The sequence below is a fragment of the Salvia splendens genome, chromosome 7, assembly GCF_004379255.2.
Source record: "Salvia splendens isolate huo1 chromosome 7, SspV2, whole genome shotgun sequence".
Classification (NCBI taxonomy): Eukaryota; Viridiplantae; Streptophyta; class Magnoliopsida; order Lamiales; family Lamiaceae; genus Salvia; species Salvia splendens.
Genome location: NC_056038.1, coordinates 1,994,092 through 2,007,122, shown reverse-complemented (window position 1 = coordinate 2,007,122; position 13,031 = coordinate 1,994,092). Strand labels below are relative to the sequence as shown.

Sequence of the window (13,031 nt, the reverse complement as noted above, 5' to 3'; positions counted from 1 at the left end):
ATATATATATACTAAAAGAGAGTTTTTGGGGTATTTATGGAAATGTCATTTTAGTTGAAAATTTATAATTTTATTAAAATTATTTTTATCAGTGCATTCAACATTGTTTAATGGATTCTGTCGATACATGAATATTAATTGCTACAAAACATGAATTCTCATTATTGTTGTGCATAATTAAAAACTGAACCCCAACATTTAGAATCAACTCTAAATATTCTTAGGGGGCGTTCGGTTTGCAAGATTGTATCCGAGATTAAATTTGTAGTGTGTTTGGTTCATGAGATTCAACCCCACAACTCAATCCTAGATGAATAATCATGGGATAATTAATCATAGCTAACCCCCTATGACTAAAATAATCTCACAACTCAATCCTAGATTGTATCTTGCTATTATTTTATCTTGAAAACCGAACACCACCTTAGTGAAACACGTTTACAAACAACAAATAATGAAATAATATACCAGCCCTTTCATATATTATCAGTTACAAAAACTCACTAAATTATCAGTCTTTTCTTCTTCCACACATTTTGGGCATTAATTTTCTCTACTTCTTCCAACTTCTTTCCCATCTATAAATTTTCATGAATCTCTCTAAGTTCGTCGCAGTTCACCTTGCCATTGTCCATCGTGAGAAAACCGGAGACGAGATAGATGGATTGGTACTTTTTACATACCTTCAAGATCAATTATTTTCTGGATATTGAAACGTTGGGTAGAAGGGAAGAAGAAAAGCTTTGAAACTCACTTGGAAGAGAAAAGAAGTCGAAGAAGATGAAGAGACTAGAAAGGCGCCGCTCATATTTTAGGTATGAAAATATTTTTTATTCGTTCTATGAGTTAGAGGTGGACTGGAATTCAAGGACATAGACCAAATAAGTTGGGCTAGATAATCAGCTAATGTAATTGGTTAGATTGTAGTAGTAATTACTCCCTCCGTCCCGGATAATTCGACTCACTTTGACCGGGCACGAGTTTTAAGAAATGTAACGAAAAATGAGTTGAAAAAATTAGTGGAATGTGAGTCCTACTTTTATATATTAGTTTTATAATAAAATGTGAGTAGGAATGAGTTAGTGGAATATGAGGTCCACTACCAAAAATTGTAAAAGTGAAATGAGACAAATTATGTTGGACGGACCGAAATGGAAAAATGGGACAAATAGTATGTACTGCATTCCAGAGTTTTGGGAATATTTACAAAATTGCCAATAAAAATTATAACTTAAATGAAATGATTTTTTTAATAAATATAAATGTCGGAAGTTTCTTTCCTAATGGGCAGTTTCATCACTTCATGGTAATCTTTAATTCCCTCTTTATGCCATTAAAATTAGAATACTAAAATAAGAAGTAAAATAACAACTAGAGTAGATTGTTTGTCTCTCTTCATTCTGCCGTTATTGACATTAATTTTCTTTTAATTCTACCATCAATACTCATGAACATATGAATTACCATAGGAATAAGAAGAATGAATAGTCATTAAATCAAAGAGACTCTTGGTATGAAATAAAGCAAAATTTCTATAAATACTTGTCACAAAACAATTTTTTCCAACAAAATTCCAAAATTCAACATGATGCATGCGTCTGTGCCGTTTGAACAGGAGGATACAAATCAGTGGTGAATGCTGGAGATGATGATCTCAATTTTGTGTTTGACGTCGGTCGAGATAATTGGGAAACGACATCTCTCTTCTCGATGCTGGCTTGGTCACTGCAGATCCCTAACATGGTTAGGAAGTCACAGTCGCAAGCGAGGATGATAATCCAGGGTGTTTTCTCACCGCTGCATAAAAAATACAGTGGAAAGAGGAAGAGACAGAAGTATAGAGACGTAGAGGCTGCCGAGCTGACGGGCGGTGCATTCTCTTTCTCCGACGAGAGATGATCAGCGACGTCTATGGGCAGAAATGGGATTTACAGAGAAAATGATGGATGGGGCGAAGGTAGGGAGAGAGACAAATGGAGGCGTAGTCCTGGAGTATTATTTAGCCTAATAAATATGTATCATATCAACTCTTGATTTGTAATGAACTTTTAAAATATTTCTAATTTATTGGTCCAATTATTTTATCTAATAGATGATTACCTTTTAATTTTGTTAATAAATAAATTTGATTATGTGTTTCATTTATTAAATTTTGTTGTTTAATAGAATTTTCTTACTTATTTATTGGCCCAATTGATTTAATTGGCTTCCCTTAAATAAATTACAGAATATATTGTGAATTTAATTAAAATACTAATTCAAGTAATATAACTATATAATAAGAAAAATACAAAGAATTAGACATAATACATATTAGTAAATCTTAAAAAGTCAAATGGTATGTTTAATAGTAGTATATTTTAATTTACAAAAGTAATGTAATTTAATGAAATAACTATGTATTTAATATTTGAAGATAGAATACAAGTCTAGCTTCAACAAAACACTATCAAGTAGGCCGACCCAATGTAAGATATCGAATGCAGATCTAAACCCCCAAAATAGAATAAGTGATCAACAAAGTAAAATTGAACTGGGACGGAGAGAGAATTTTATTGATATTTGGCTCGTCATGATGAGTATATTTTAAAGTTAAGAGTTTATGATTTAGGTTTCAAGGTTTGGGGTTTTAGTTTATAGGGTGACTATATTGCAATGAAATGAAGCTTGACTAGAAAGTGTCTCACCAGTGCAATCTTAAATTATAGCTTTTGATAAACAATATCTTAAATCTCATTAGGAGAAGTGGTAACTATACATTCTTTAGGTTTTTTTGTTTTGAGTGATGTAAATTTGCTCTATTTTTTAGTCTTAGGGTCAGAGTCATTTTTCCATTTTACAAAAATAACGTACAATATTATTTTCCACGTATTTATATTTTAGTTGAATCATAACTTCCTTCGTTTGTTTTTACTAAGCGGGCCATATTAAAAACTAAAAACAACCGTGTTCTTCTGAAAAAATGGAGTAATATATAGAGAGTTTAAATGATTCATCTTTCAATTTCAAATGCAAAAAGGTTAATTCATATTTTCACAGAATTAAATGTATCAGTTTCAAATTCGTTATTGTGTATCAGTTTCAAATTGGTTATTGTTTGTGCTGTCTCTATGTTGAATTAATTGCTTAGTTTTGCTTGTGTTGTGTGCATTAATCTTGGTGATGGGGTTTGAGCAACGTAAACTTGCTCCTATTCGTGAGAAATTAACATAAATGTCGTATAATTGATAAATAAATCGTGGTAGTGAAAATGTTTGGAAAGATGATTGAGAGAGTTAAAAAAGTATAATGAATATTAAAGTGGTAATAATCTAATTTTAAAGATTTATATTAATACTATAAAATTATCTACTATATTTGATAATCTCAGTATACTATTGTAGTGAAATATTATAGTGAAATAGATAATTAAATTTAACTATAATTTATATTTTCTATCTTCTATTAATAAAAAATTATTATATTGATAAACTCACTTTTGTATGTCTGCGTGAATGTTATCTCTACATATATAAAAGGGGAGTTTTTAAAAAATTAACCAAAATGCCATTATGAATATTTTAATAAAATTTGATAATTTGAAAAGTTTTTAGAGAAATAACATAAATAGTATTCAAATATCAACCTTACGTTAGGTTTATTGAGAGGGTTTTTTTTTTCAGTTGAAAAAACTCTCTGAATTCCTAGCCCTTTCTTCTTCCCACATATTTATGTCATTAATTTTCTATATTCCCCTATAAATTCTGGTATAGCTGAAGATAATGAGTATGGATGGGCGCTTGCAAAACTCTTGCTTATGCATAATATGCAAATTCTTGAGCTACTATTATTGTGGAATATTAGTTACATGTAATCTGGCGGGGAGACGACTTGCAAGGATGGGTTCGAAATGTTCATCGGCGTTAACATGTCAGACAATGGAAGAAACGGACTAGAGTTCATCGACAGAAATAGACTAGGCATATTCATGTATTTTCTTTGCATTGTTATATTTGTATTAGATGTTTACAACCTCTTATTTATAGAAGAAACAAGTAGGGCATACAGGAAGGTTTTTTGAACTATTCACAGTTAAAATATCGATCTAATTTTGAATTTATTATTTTCCTTCATGACAGAAATTCATGACAGAAATTGCGGATGAGTAGCATATTAATAGTATTATAAATTGCGAGGAAAAAAAGGGGAATTAATAGTATGAAATCATGGTTAACTCAATTTAGGTAAATTAACATATTTAATAGTTAATTTAGGTAAATTAATTATGTAGATGCTTATATTATTAACATATTTGACTAATACTACAATTTACTATTAATTACATTTAGAAAATACCTAAAATGGAATATAATAATAGTATGAAATTAAGATTAACTCAATTGTGTTGTTTTAGAAACTGTACAATTTTTGCGTACTCTTTTCTTTCGCCTCTCCTTACTTTTTTACATGTTCTTTATTTTTGTTGTGTATGTAATTAAAAACAAAATAAAAATGTATTTATAAACTTAATAAGTTGAAGAATGAGTGACAAAAAACCAAATAATTGAAAAATGGAATACAAAGTTTATTACATAAGCCTTAGTACGACGCTATCATGTAGTTTCTCTGCGCCGCTCTCAGAGCCAAAGCCTTATTACGACGCTACAGCTGATAAAGTCTTGTCATGGGTGGCCCCGACTCCCTCCGCATGGCCTGCCTATCAAAGATGATTCCACGAGAGTCGCTGTGTTCGCCTATTCGCTGCTACAAGGTCAAATCCTGGCATGCCTGAAAGCTGATGTGCTATGTTGGTATTGCACATGTCCTTGCATTGTGTGATCTTGTATTGGTGCTTGAATCCAAATCCACTTCACTGAGAAGGAAGGCTGTTAATCTTTCAGGAGCAAAGAAGATGATCTCGAGTGGCTGTCGTGCCAAGGTTGGGTAGGTTGCCGGAGATGGGAGAACTGAGAAGCCAGTGTTGAAGGCTGGAAATGCCGGAGTCAACGTTCGTAGTGTTGCTATGAATAACCGATCAACACATTGGTCATGCCACTACTGATATGGCCTATGAATTCTCATCTTCTTCTGTGCTTTATATTTGAATTTCCAATGTTTTGTTGAGGTTAGTTAATACTAAATTTTGTTTGGATTACCGAGTTTTGTTGTTGTAGTATACTATTGCATTGATTTCATATGATCAGAAATGATGATTACTCCTTATTAAATCTTGTTCCAAAAATATTTCATAACCTTTGGTTATAGTTGAATTGAACAAGTTTTTACTGCCAGTGGTTGACCCTGTAATACTACTGGCTACATACAAACCTATAATCTTGCATGATAGTTGTAATATTAGGGACATTATTTAAACTTAAGTGGTCATTTATATATTAATGAAAAATATGTAAAAGAATTAGCGAAATAAGTTAACGAAATATGAAGCCTAATCCGGGGAAAAGAAGTCTGATTTGTTCTGTGACCAACGTTATTAGGTAATGCACTAATGTTTGTCATGAGCTCATTCTGCCATTTCTATAGTGTAACTTTGCAACTATTTTGTGTGATTTTTATCTAGTTTTATGTGCTGCCAATTAATTTTATCATTATATTAGGAACAAAAAAATAATTCCAACAACCTCACTTTTGTTTAACCTGGACTGTAAAACCATATTATAAAAGTATCGTATTCACAAAAAATAGGTAAATCTTAGATAAAATATAATCAACAAAAGTAAATTACAATCCATACGCTAAGAAAAAATGAAATGCATAAAATCCTAAAATGAGATTACATTTTCCATACCCAAATTATTTTTGAGTGAAAGAAGACTTGGAGTTGAGAAGAAAGTTCTCAAAGTACCATGAAATATCCTTTATATTAAACAAACCAATTTCTCTAACACTTCTCCACTTGTAAGAATAGTATAAAAAGCGCATCCCATCCCATAACATCAACATGTATAACAGAAGAAAGTTCTCAAAGTACCATGAAATATCCTTTATTTTTTACTTTTCAGGTATATTTTTTATTAACTGTTTAACAGAAAATTAATTTTTAATAAAAAATATAAATTTTAATCATATAATTTTTGGTGTGTAACTAATGTAATTTTTGGGAAATTTAATTATGCGATTTTAGTATTTTTAATTTTCAAACTCTATAAATACCAACGTATTTTCAAACTCTCTGAATACGATATAATTAGAGTTGGAAAACAGAAAAGTTTATTAAATGTTGAACTTATAGATACTAATAATAGTAGCCTCTTCACATTTTTGGTAGATAATTTAAATGGATCAATAATAGGTTAATGATAAAAAATAATCATCAAAAGTAAATTACAGTATAAAAAATGTATAATCCTAAAGTCTATATATACATCAGTATTATAGGAAATCAAGATTTGTTGCTAGCATTACCAAAAAAATTAAGCCAATTTATGCATTAATTGAAATTACATTTATAATCAATAAATTTTGATTATAAATTAATAAATTCATTTGAGAATGGAACAGTCGTTTTTAATCTAATTACAGTTATTACCAATAAATGTCGATTAAAAATGAATAAATCTAATCACCAACTTGCATAAGTTTTTTTACAAATTTTAAAAATAGCGTGAACTACGTAAACATCCCTAAATAATTGTATTTGCATTTTCATGGTCATTGGGTAAATTTTATTAGCATTAATAATATTTGGACAATGAGAAAAGTCACATTATATAAGGTCTTTTTGCATATATTTGGGATATCTCTACCCTTTTTTCATTTTATTGGCTTTGAGGGCATATGTGTCATTATCACTACTTTACTCTTTCTCTCAAATGTCCCAAAAGTGGACGGATATGCCCTCAGGCCACCCGCAACGCGTCACGTGGGTGGCTCGTAACCCGTCACGCCGGGACGAGACGGCGGCGAGACTCGTTGCAGCGTCCCGTCTCGTCACGCGCCAGCGCGATGTGGAGCGCTCCGGCGCCATGCGTGACGCCCACTCGCCGGCCCGCAAGTGGGCATCGTCACGCTGACGCAATAAATTATTTTTTTAATTTGAATTTAAAAAAATAAAAAATAAAAAAATCGAAAAACGGTAATATTACCGTTATTATTACCGTTTTTTATTTTTCTTTTTTTTTAATTTTATTTTTTACTCTATAAATACTCCTAATTCATCCTCATTTCACACACAAATACACATCTATTCTTCCCAAATCATCTTCATTTCCTCTCCAATTTTCATCTAACCTCTTATCACAAAATGTCCGGCGACGGAAACTCTGGCGGTGGCGGCTCCGGCGGGTTTGACATCAACGCGTTCGGCGACTGGGGGGCATGTACAATGTCCTGGGTGGTGGTTCCAGTTCGTTGACGTCGGGCACCCAGGGTTCGTCGACGCCGGGGGGTACCAACCACCCCACTTTGATGTGGATGCATATTCCCGTCCCTCCGCCCCGAGGTATTCGCAGGGATTATCCCAGATCCGGGAGGATTATTCGGCTGAACCCACTCCGGAAGGAGGCCGAGGCGGTGGAAGCTCCAGGGCGGAGGTGGACGAGGAAGAGGAGGAGGATCTAGGCCGGTATCCGTACAGCCCCAAGGAAACGCTGGCTGTGTACAACGCTTGGATCAGCGTCTCGTACGATCCCATCGTCGGGAATCAACAATCTCAAAAGTGTTTATGGGAAAAGGTCACCGAGGCCTACCACGAGATTAACCCGAAGGGGTCCCGCCGCCGCACATTTAAGATGCTCCGCGCTCACTTTGACCGAGTCGACAGAGAGGTCAAAAAAATTTACGCCATCTACAAGAGTGAAACGGCTCATTACCAAAGCGGAGTCACGGGAGCCGACATTCTGAGGTCGGCTTTGCGAGTCTACTTTGACGACACCGGCAAACAATTCAAACATGTCGATGTTTGGGAGGTCGTCAAAGACGAGGAAAGGTGGGCCGGCGGTGTCCGGTCTAGCTCGGGCTCGACCTTGAAGCGCATGAAGCACACAGAGGGTGGCCAATACTCGTCTAGTGAGGGTGGTTCGGGCAGCGCCGCACAAGAGTTTGTCTCGCAGGAGGTTGAGGGCACGACAGACGACGCCGGGGGGTCCTCACGTGGGCGTCGTCGGCCGCAAGGGAGAAATGCGACGAAGGCGGCTAGAGGGAGGAGGGGCCGAGCCGAATCAAGCCAGGATGGCTCGGGCTCGGAGGCACCCTCGAACTCCCTAATGTCCATGTACATGACCGCCACAATGGCTAACACTTTCCGCATGACGCCTCCCCAATACCAAGTCTATCTTGCTGGAATTGAGTTTATGGCAAGACAACTTGGTATTCCGCCTCCAGGTGGCTTCAGTGCACCTCCACCGCCTTCGGGGGATGATTCACCGACGGAGTAGTTTTTTTTTATTTTCTATAAAATTGTATTTTAAATTATGTAATTTTTATTTTTTTAGAATTTTAATTATGTGTTTTTTTGTTTTTTTGAATTTTAAGTTGTATTTTTATTTTATGTTGTAATTTTATTTTATTTAACGAAGTGTGTTTTTATTAATTGAATTTGTTGGAAATAAAAATAAAAAATGAAATTGAATGAATAGTAATTTAAGAGACGGTTAAAGGACGGATAAGAGATGGATGGTTGCAGGTTCCGTCCCTTAGTTAAGAGATTGAGTGAAAAAGTACAGTGTGGCCCAAGAATAGTAATTTAAGAGACGGTTAAGGGACGGATAAGAGACAGCGTTACAGATGGCCTCAAAGCCAAACAAAAATTGATAAAGGATAAAAATATCCAAAAACGTGTACAAGGACAAAAACGTGATTACTCTTATTATTCAAATACTATTGGTGCTATTAAAATTTATTGCAAAAATACAATTGTCCAAGGACCTTCTATAGAGCAATCTCAGATATACTTCTTTGTTATGTTGAAGACAATAATACACTAAGACTAATTTGATTATTTATTTCCGAGTGATCAAAATCAAATCAAACCACAATACCTAACTAAATTAATATATATATATATATATAAAAGCAACGAAACAACATTATTAAGCAACAAACTTAGTGGATGACTTAGATGAACGAATTGCATAAAAGACTGTTTATGTTGCATAAAATGCAATTTATTTTGCATTGTAAACTAAAATGCAAAATAAATTGCATTTAATGCAACATAAACAGTCTTTTATGCAATCCGAGGTAATTCTTATGTGTCATCCTTTGTTGCTTAATATTGTTATCATGTTGCTTATATCTGCCACCTGACAGCATGTGGTTGGTAGGATGTCGTGACTCTAAGGATGAAAGGACACTAGTACTCCCCTATATATCCTCTTTCTTTCTATATATATTTAACAGTGATCGACCACCAATTCCAAGACTTGGATAATATTACTTCATTATTTGCAATGGAAATTCAGTTTCTTGAAAACAAAAGCATTCTTCTCACTGGCGCCGCTGGCTTTCTTGCAAAGGGTAATGTAGTACTAGTATAATTTACACACACACACACACACACACACACACAATAAAAAGATACTATATTAACACTTAGAAGTGTGTTTGTGAATCTATCTCTATATATATTATATACATGTAGTTGTGATTGAGAAGATAATTAGGGTTGAACCAAATGTGAAGAAGCTATATCTTCTCTTGAGAGCCGAAGATTCCTCCTCGGCCTTACATCGTTTTAATACCGAGGTTTGTTAACATACTAGCTTGCAAGATTTAATACTTTGGTCCCATTTTTTTATGTCTGGATAGTCAGTAAATATTTTGATTTTAATAATGGAGCTTAGTATTATTCTGTTTAAAGTTGCAGTGAGACCACTATTTTTTAGGTTCGACGGATGACGCCCAATAATACATGCTTCATTAATATTTTTTTTGTGATGTTTATATTTTGAGCTATTTTGAGCTATCTTTTTGTCTTGAGCGTCGCGTTAAAAAATAGTATTGATTCTTTAATATGCATGTCAATAATGAATTATCTTATTTTAATTTCCTTAAAACAACTAATTAAATGAAAGATCATTCATAATAATCTACATGATTTAATCATATAGTATAATTTGACAGGTGATGGAGAAGGAGTTGTTTAAGGTAGTGAGAGAGAAGTATGGAGCAAAATTGAATTCATTTATGGAGGAAAAGGTGTGTGTGTTATCCGGCGATATCACTTGTGATTGGTTGGGATTAAAAATCTCAATTTTGGAAGAGCTCTTTGAAAAGTTGGATTTTGTCATCAATTTAGCAGCAACTACTGATCTTGATGAAAGGTATGTATCATGTATGTGTACATACATTATACATATCAATTTCCTCACCACCTCGGCGAATCCAGATAAGGTCAGAGGGTCCACCAATTCCACTGTCGACCCATGAAAATAAAAATTACTATACTACAATTTAGTTTTTTGAGCTGCCACCGACCCTAGTGGCAAGCATAGTTTGGGGCTAGGGACAACCTCTTTACTGTGTCCAATCTCATGAGTTTCGTTTTATTGGATCTGTCATTGCTTCTATATATATTAGTAGTACAAAAAATGGCCGATTACTATCTATGTTATTTCTGATTTTTTTTTTTTCTTTTTGTGTTTAATTTGAAGATATGATATTGCGTTGCGAGTGAACACAATTGGAGCTGCAAATGTTTTGAGTTTTTCGAAAAAATGCAGAAAATTGAGGATGCTTCTTCACGTATCTACTGGTTAGTTAATGCATATATTAACTTTTTAAAATTTTTTTAAAAAAATTGTGAATGACCATTTACAAATAATTGTCTCATATACTTCTATTACATTTTCCCACCCGTCTGCGAATAACTGTCTTATTTACTTTTATATTCTCAGTACTAAATATAAAAGTAAGATCCACGTTCTATTAATTTTGCCATTCATTTATATGTATTATATTTCTTAAAATTCAAGCCGACTAAAAGTGAGACAACTGATAATTATGTGCGAGTTTTGTTGTGGATAGTATAAGTGTAATAAAGTCATGGTGTGATTGTAAAATGTGCTATATATATGTCACTATAGATCTATATAGTATTAACTAATGAAATGTTGATTTTGCAGCATATGTGTGTAGAGAGAATGAGGGTCTTATTCTCGAGACACCAATGAATGAGATAGAAGGAGTGGATATCGAAGAGGAAAATCAAATTATCCAACAAAATCTTCAACAATTACAAGCTCATGCAGCCTCACACAATCATATTACATCAGTTATGAGAGATTTAGGTCTCCAAAGGTTTGCTAACAATTTTCACTTAATTACATACTAAAATGACAAGAGCTACATGCAATTTCGAAAATTTCTAGAGTATTTAAGTAATTTTTTGTTATTCATCTTTGTTTTGAGATTAATATCAAGCTAGCTATAATAAAACAATTTTTTGGAGATTCATTAAAATTTATGAAACTTGAATTTAGTTTTATTTTTATTTTAAAATATAATTTGTCGTCGGAAAATTTGTGAAAATTTTTATTAATCGAGTTTGATTTATTGCACAGGGCAAACAAGTATGGGTGGCCAAATACTTACACTTTCACAAAGGCAATGGGAGAAATGGTGCTGGGACTATTCAAAGAAAACATACCTCTTGTAATAATTCGACCAGCCATGATAACAAGCACCTTAAAACACCCCTTCCCCGGTTGGATTGAAGGGGTTCGGTAATAACTCAAGTGCCCTAAAACACGTGTCTTCTACTATTAAAACTATTTTTTGTGGACGTATGCAGTATATATATTGTTTATGATACATTATTTTGGGTGAATGCATGTAGAACCATTGATTCCTTTGTCGTTGGATTTGGGATAGGCAGACTGACTTGCTATCCAGGCGATCCCCAAAATATAATAGACATTGTAAGACACCATTATATACATACTATAAATAAGACATTCTTACACACACAAACATAAATTTTAATTTAATTTAAATTGATTAATGAAATAATATCCAGATACCAGCAGACATGGTAGCGAATGCTATGATGGTATCAATGGCATCACACGTGGACAAAACAACACACTTAATTCTCCACGTGGGATCTTCGTCATCGAACCCAGCGCCATATCACAGGGTTCGAGACAACATCGTACATTTCTTTACAGAGCAACCATGGCTCCGCAAAGATGGCACGCCTGTCGTTGTCAGAAGTCCCACGCAGTTGCCTACTAGGGTTGCTGCCCGAATATACATGGAACTCCTTTACTTTATTCCCATTCGGGTTCGTGTTGTGTCATTATCGTATCATTTTTTCATTTAAAAATTTATTATAAGCTAAATATTGAATATTTTCTATGCTAATTGATTTGGGTCCATTTCAGATTTTAGGGATTGTAAATGCTGCAAGTTTTCGATATTTTGATCGAATCTATCTCGACCTTTCTAAGAAGGCTAATTTCTTGATGCGGTTGGTCGATCTATTTAGCCCTTATCTCTTCTTCAATAGAATGTAAGTTATGATGAAGGTATCAAATATGTCCCTATTTTAATAACTTTGTTTATGATAATACAAATAAGTAATTTTCATATATATGCAGATTCGACGATACGAGTGCCGAGAAATTGAGAAACACGGCAAAGGAGATGAGTGGCGATATTGAGAATGAGATATTGAACTTCGATCCGAGAAGTATAAATTGGGATGATTATCTGATGCATACTCACATTCCTGGCCTCGTCAAATATTCTTTCAGACGTTAATCCACAAATTAAAATGGTAATTAAATGGAATTATGGTGCTTGTATTAAATATGTGAATTATTTTAAATAAAAGAGAAAAGGGTCAAGAAATTGAAAAGACAGGTGTTATTTTATAGTTGAATATTGTTCTCATAATTACTTACAGATATGATTGATTTATATTTCAGATTGCAGTTTATGTTTTTTCAATTTGGTTTTGTTGGAATTTTTTTACTCTCTTTCTTGATCTGATGTGAAATTATCTATTTAAAAACTTGGTTTGAAGATTTTAATAATAGGAGTACAATTATATATTTTCATTAAGTACTTTTGCAGTTGAGTTTGCCGATATT

The 13,031-nt window shown here is 33.6% G+C and overlaps 1 protein-coding gene and 1 long non-coding RNA gene across 2 annotated transcripts; both read left to right on the top strand.

The window, feature by feature from the left end:
• Positions 1–148: 148 nt before the first annotated feature.
• Positions 149–2,084, top strand: LOC121741053. The gene is made up of 2 exons (XR_006037762.1): positions 149–815; positions 1,616–2,084. It is a non-coding gene; the product is annotated as an uncharacterized LOC121741053 (long non-coding RNA).
• Positions 2,085–9,386: 7,302 nt separating this feature from the next.
• LOC121741231 (fatty acyl-CoA reductase 3-like) lies at positions 9,387–12,699 on the top strand. The gene is made up of 10 exons (XM_042133939.1): positions 9,387–9,453; positions 9,578–9,681; positions 10,060–10,259; positions 10,590–10,690; positions 11,061–11,235; positions 11,499–11,660; positions 11,774–11,855; positions 11,954–12,220; positions 12,321–12,448; positions 12,537–12,699. The coding sequence occupies exons 1-10, from the start codon at positions 9,387–9,389 to the stop codon at positions 12,697–12,699; spliced, it is 1,449 nt and encodes a 482-aa protein (XP_041989873.1).
• The last annotated feature ends 332 nt before the right edge of the window (positions 12,700–13,031 follow it).

Coding starts and splice junctions, on each gene's coding strand:
- LOC121741231 (XM_042133939.1), top strand. CDS start 9,387: ATGGAAATTCAGTTTCTTGAAAACAAAAGCATTCTTCTCACTGGCGCC. Junction 10,260..10,589: donor ACTACTGATCTTGATGAAAG/GTATGTATCATG, acceptor TTTAATTTGAAG/ATATGATATTGCGTTGCGAG. Junction 12,221..12,320: donor TTTACTTTATTCCCATTCGG/GTTCGTGTTGTG, acceptor GGTCCATTTCAG/ATTTTAGGGATTGTAAATGC.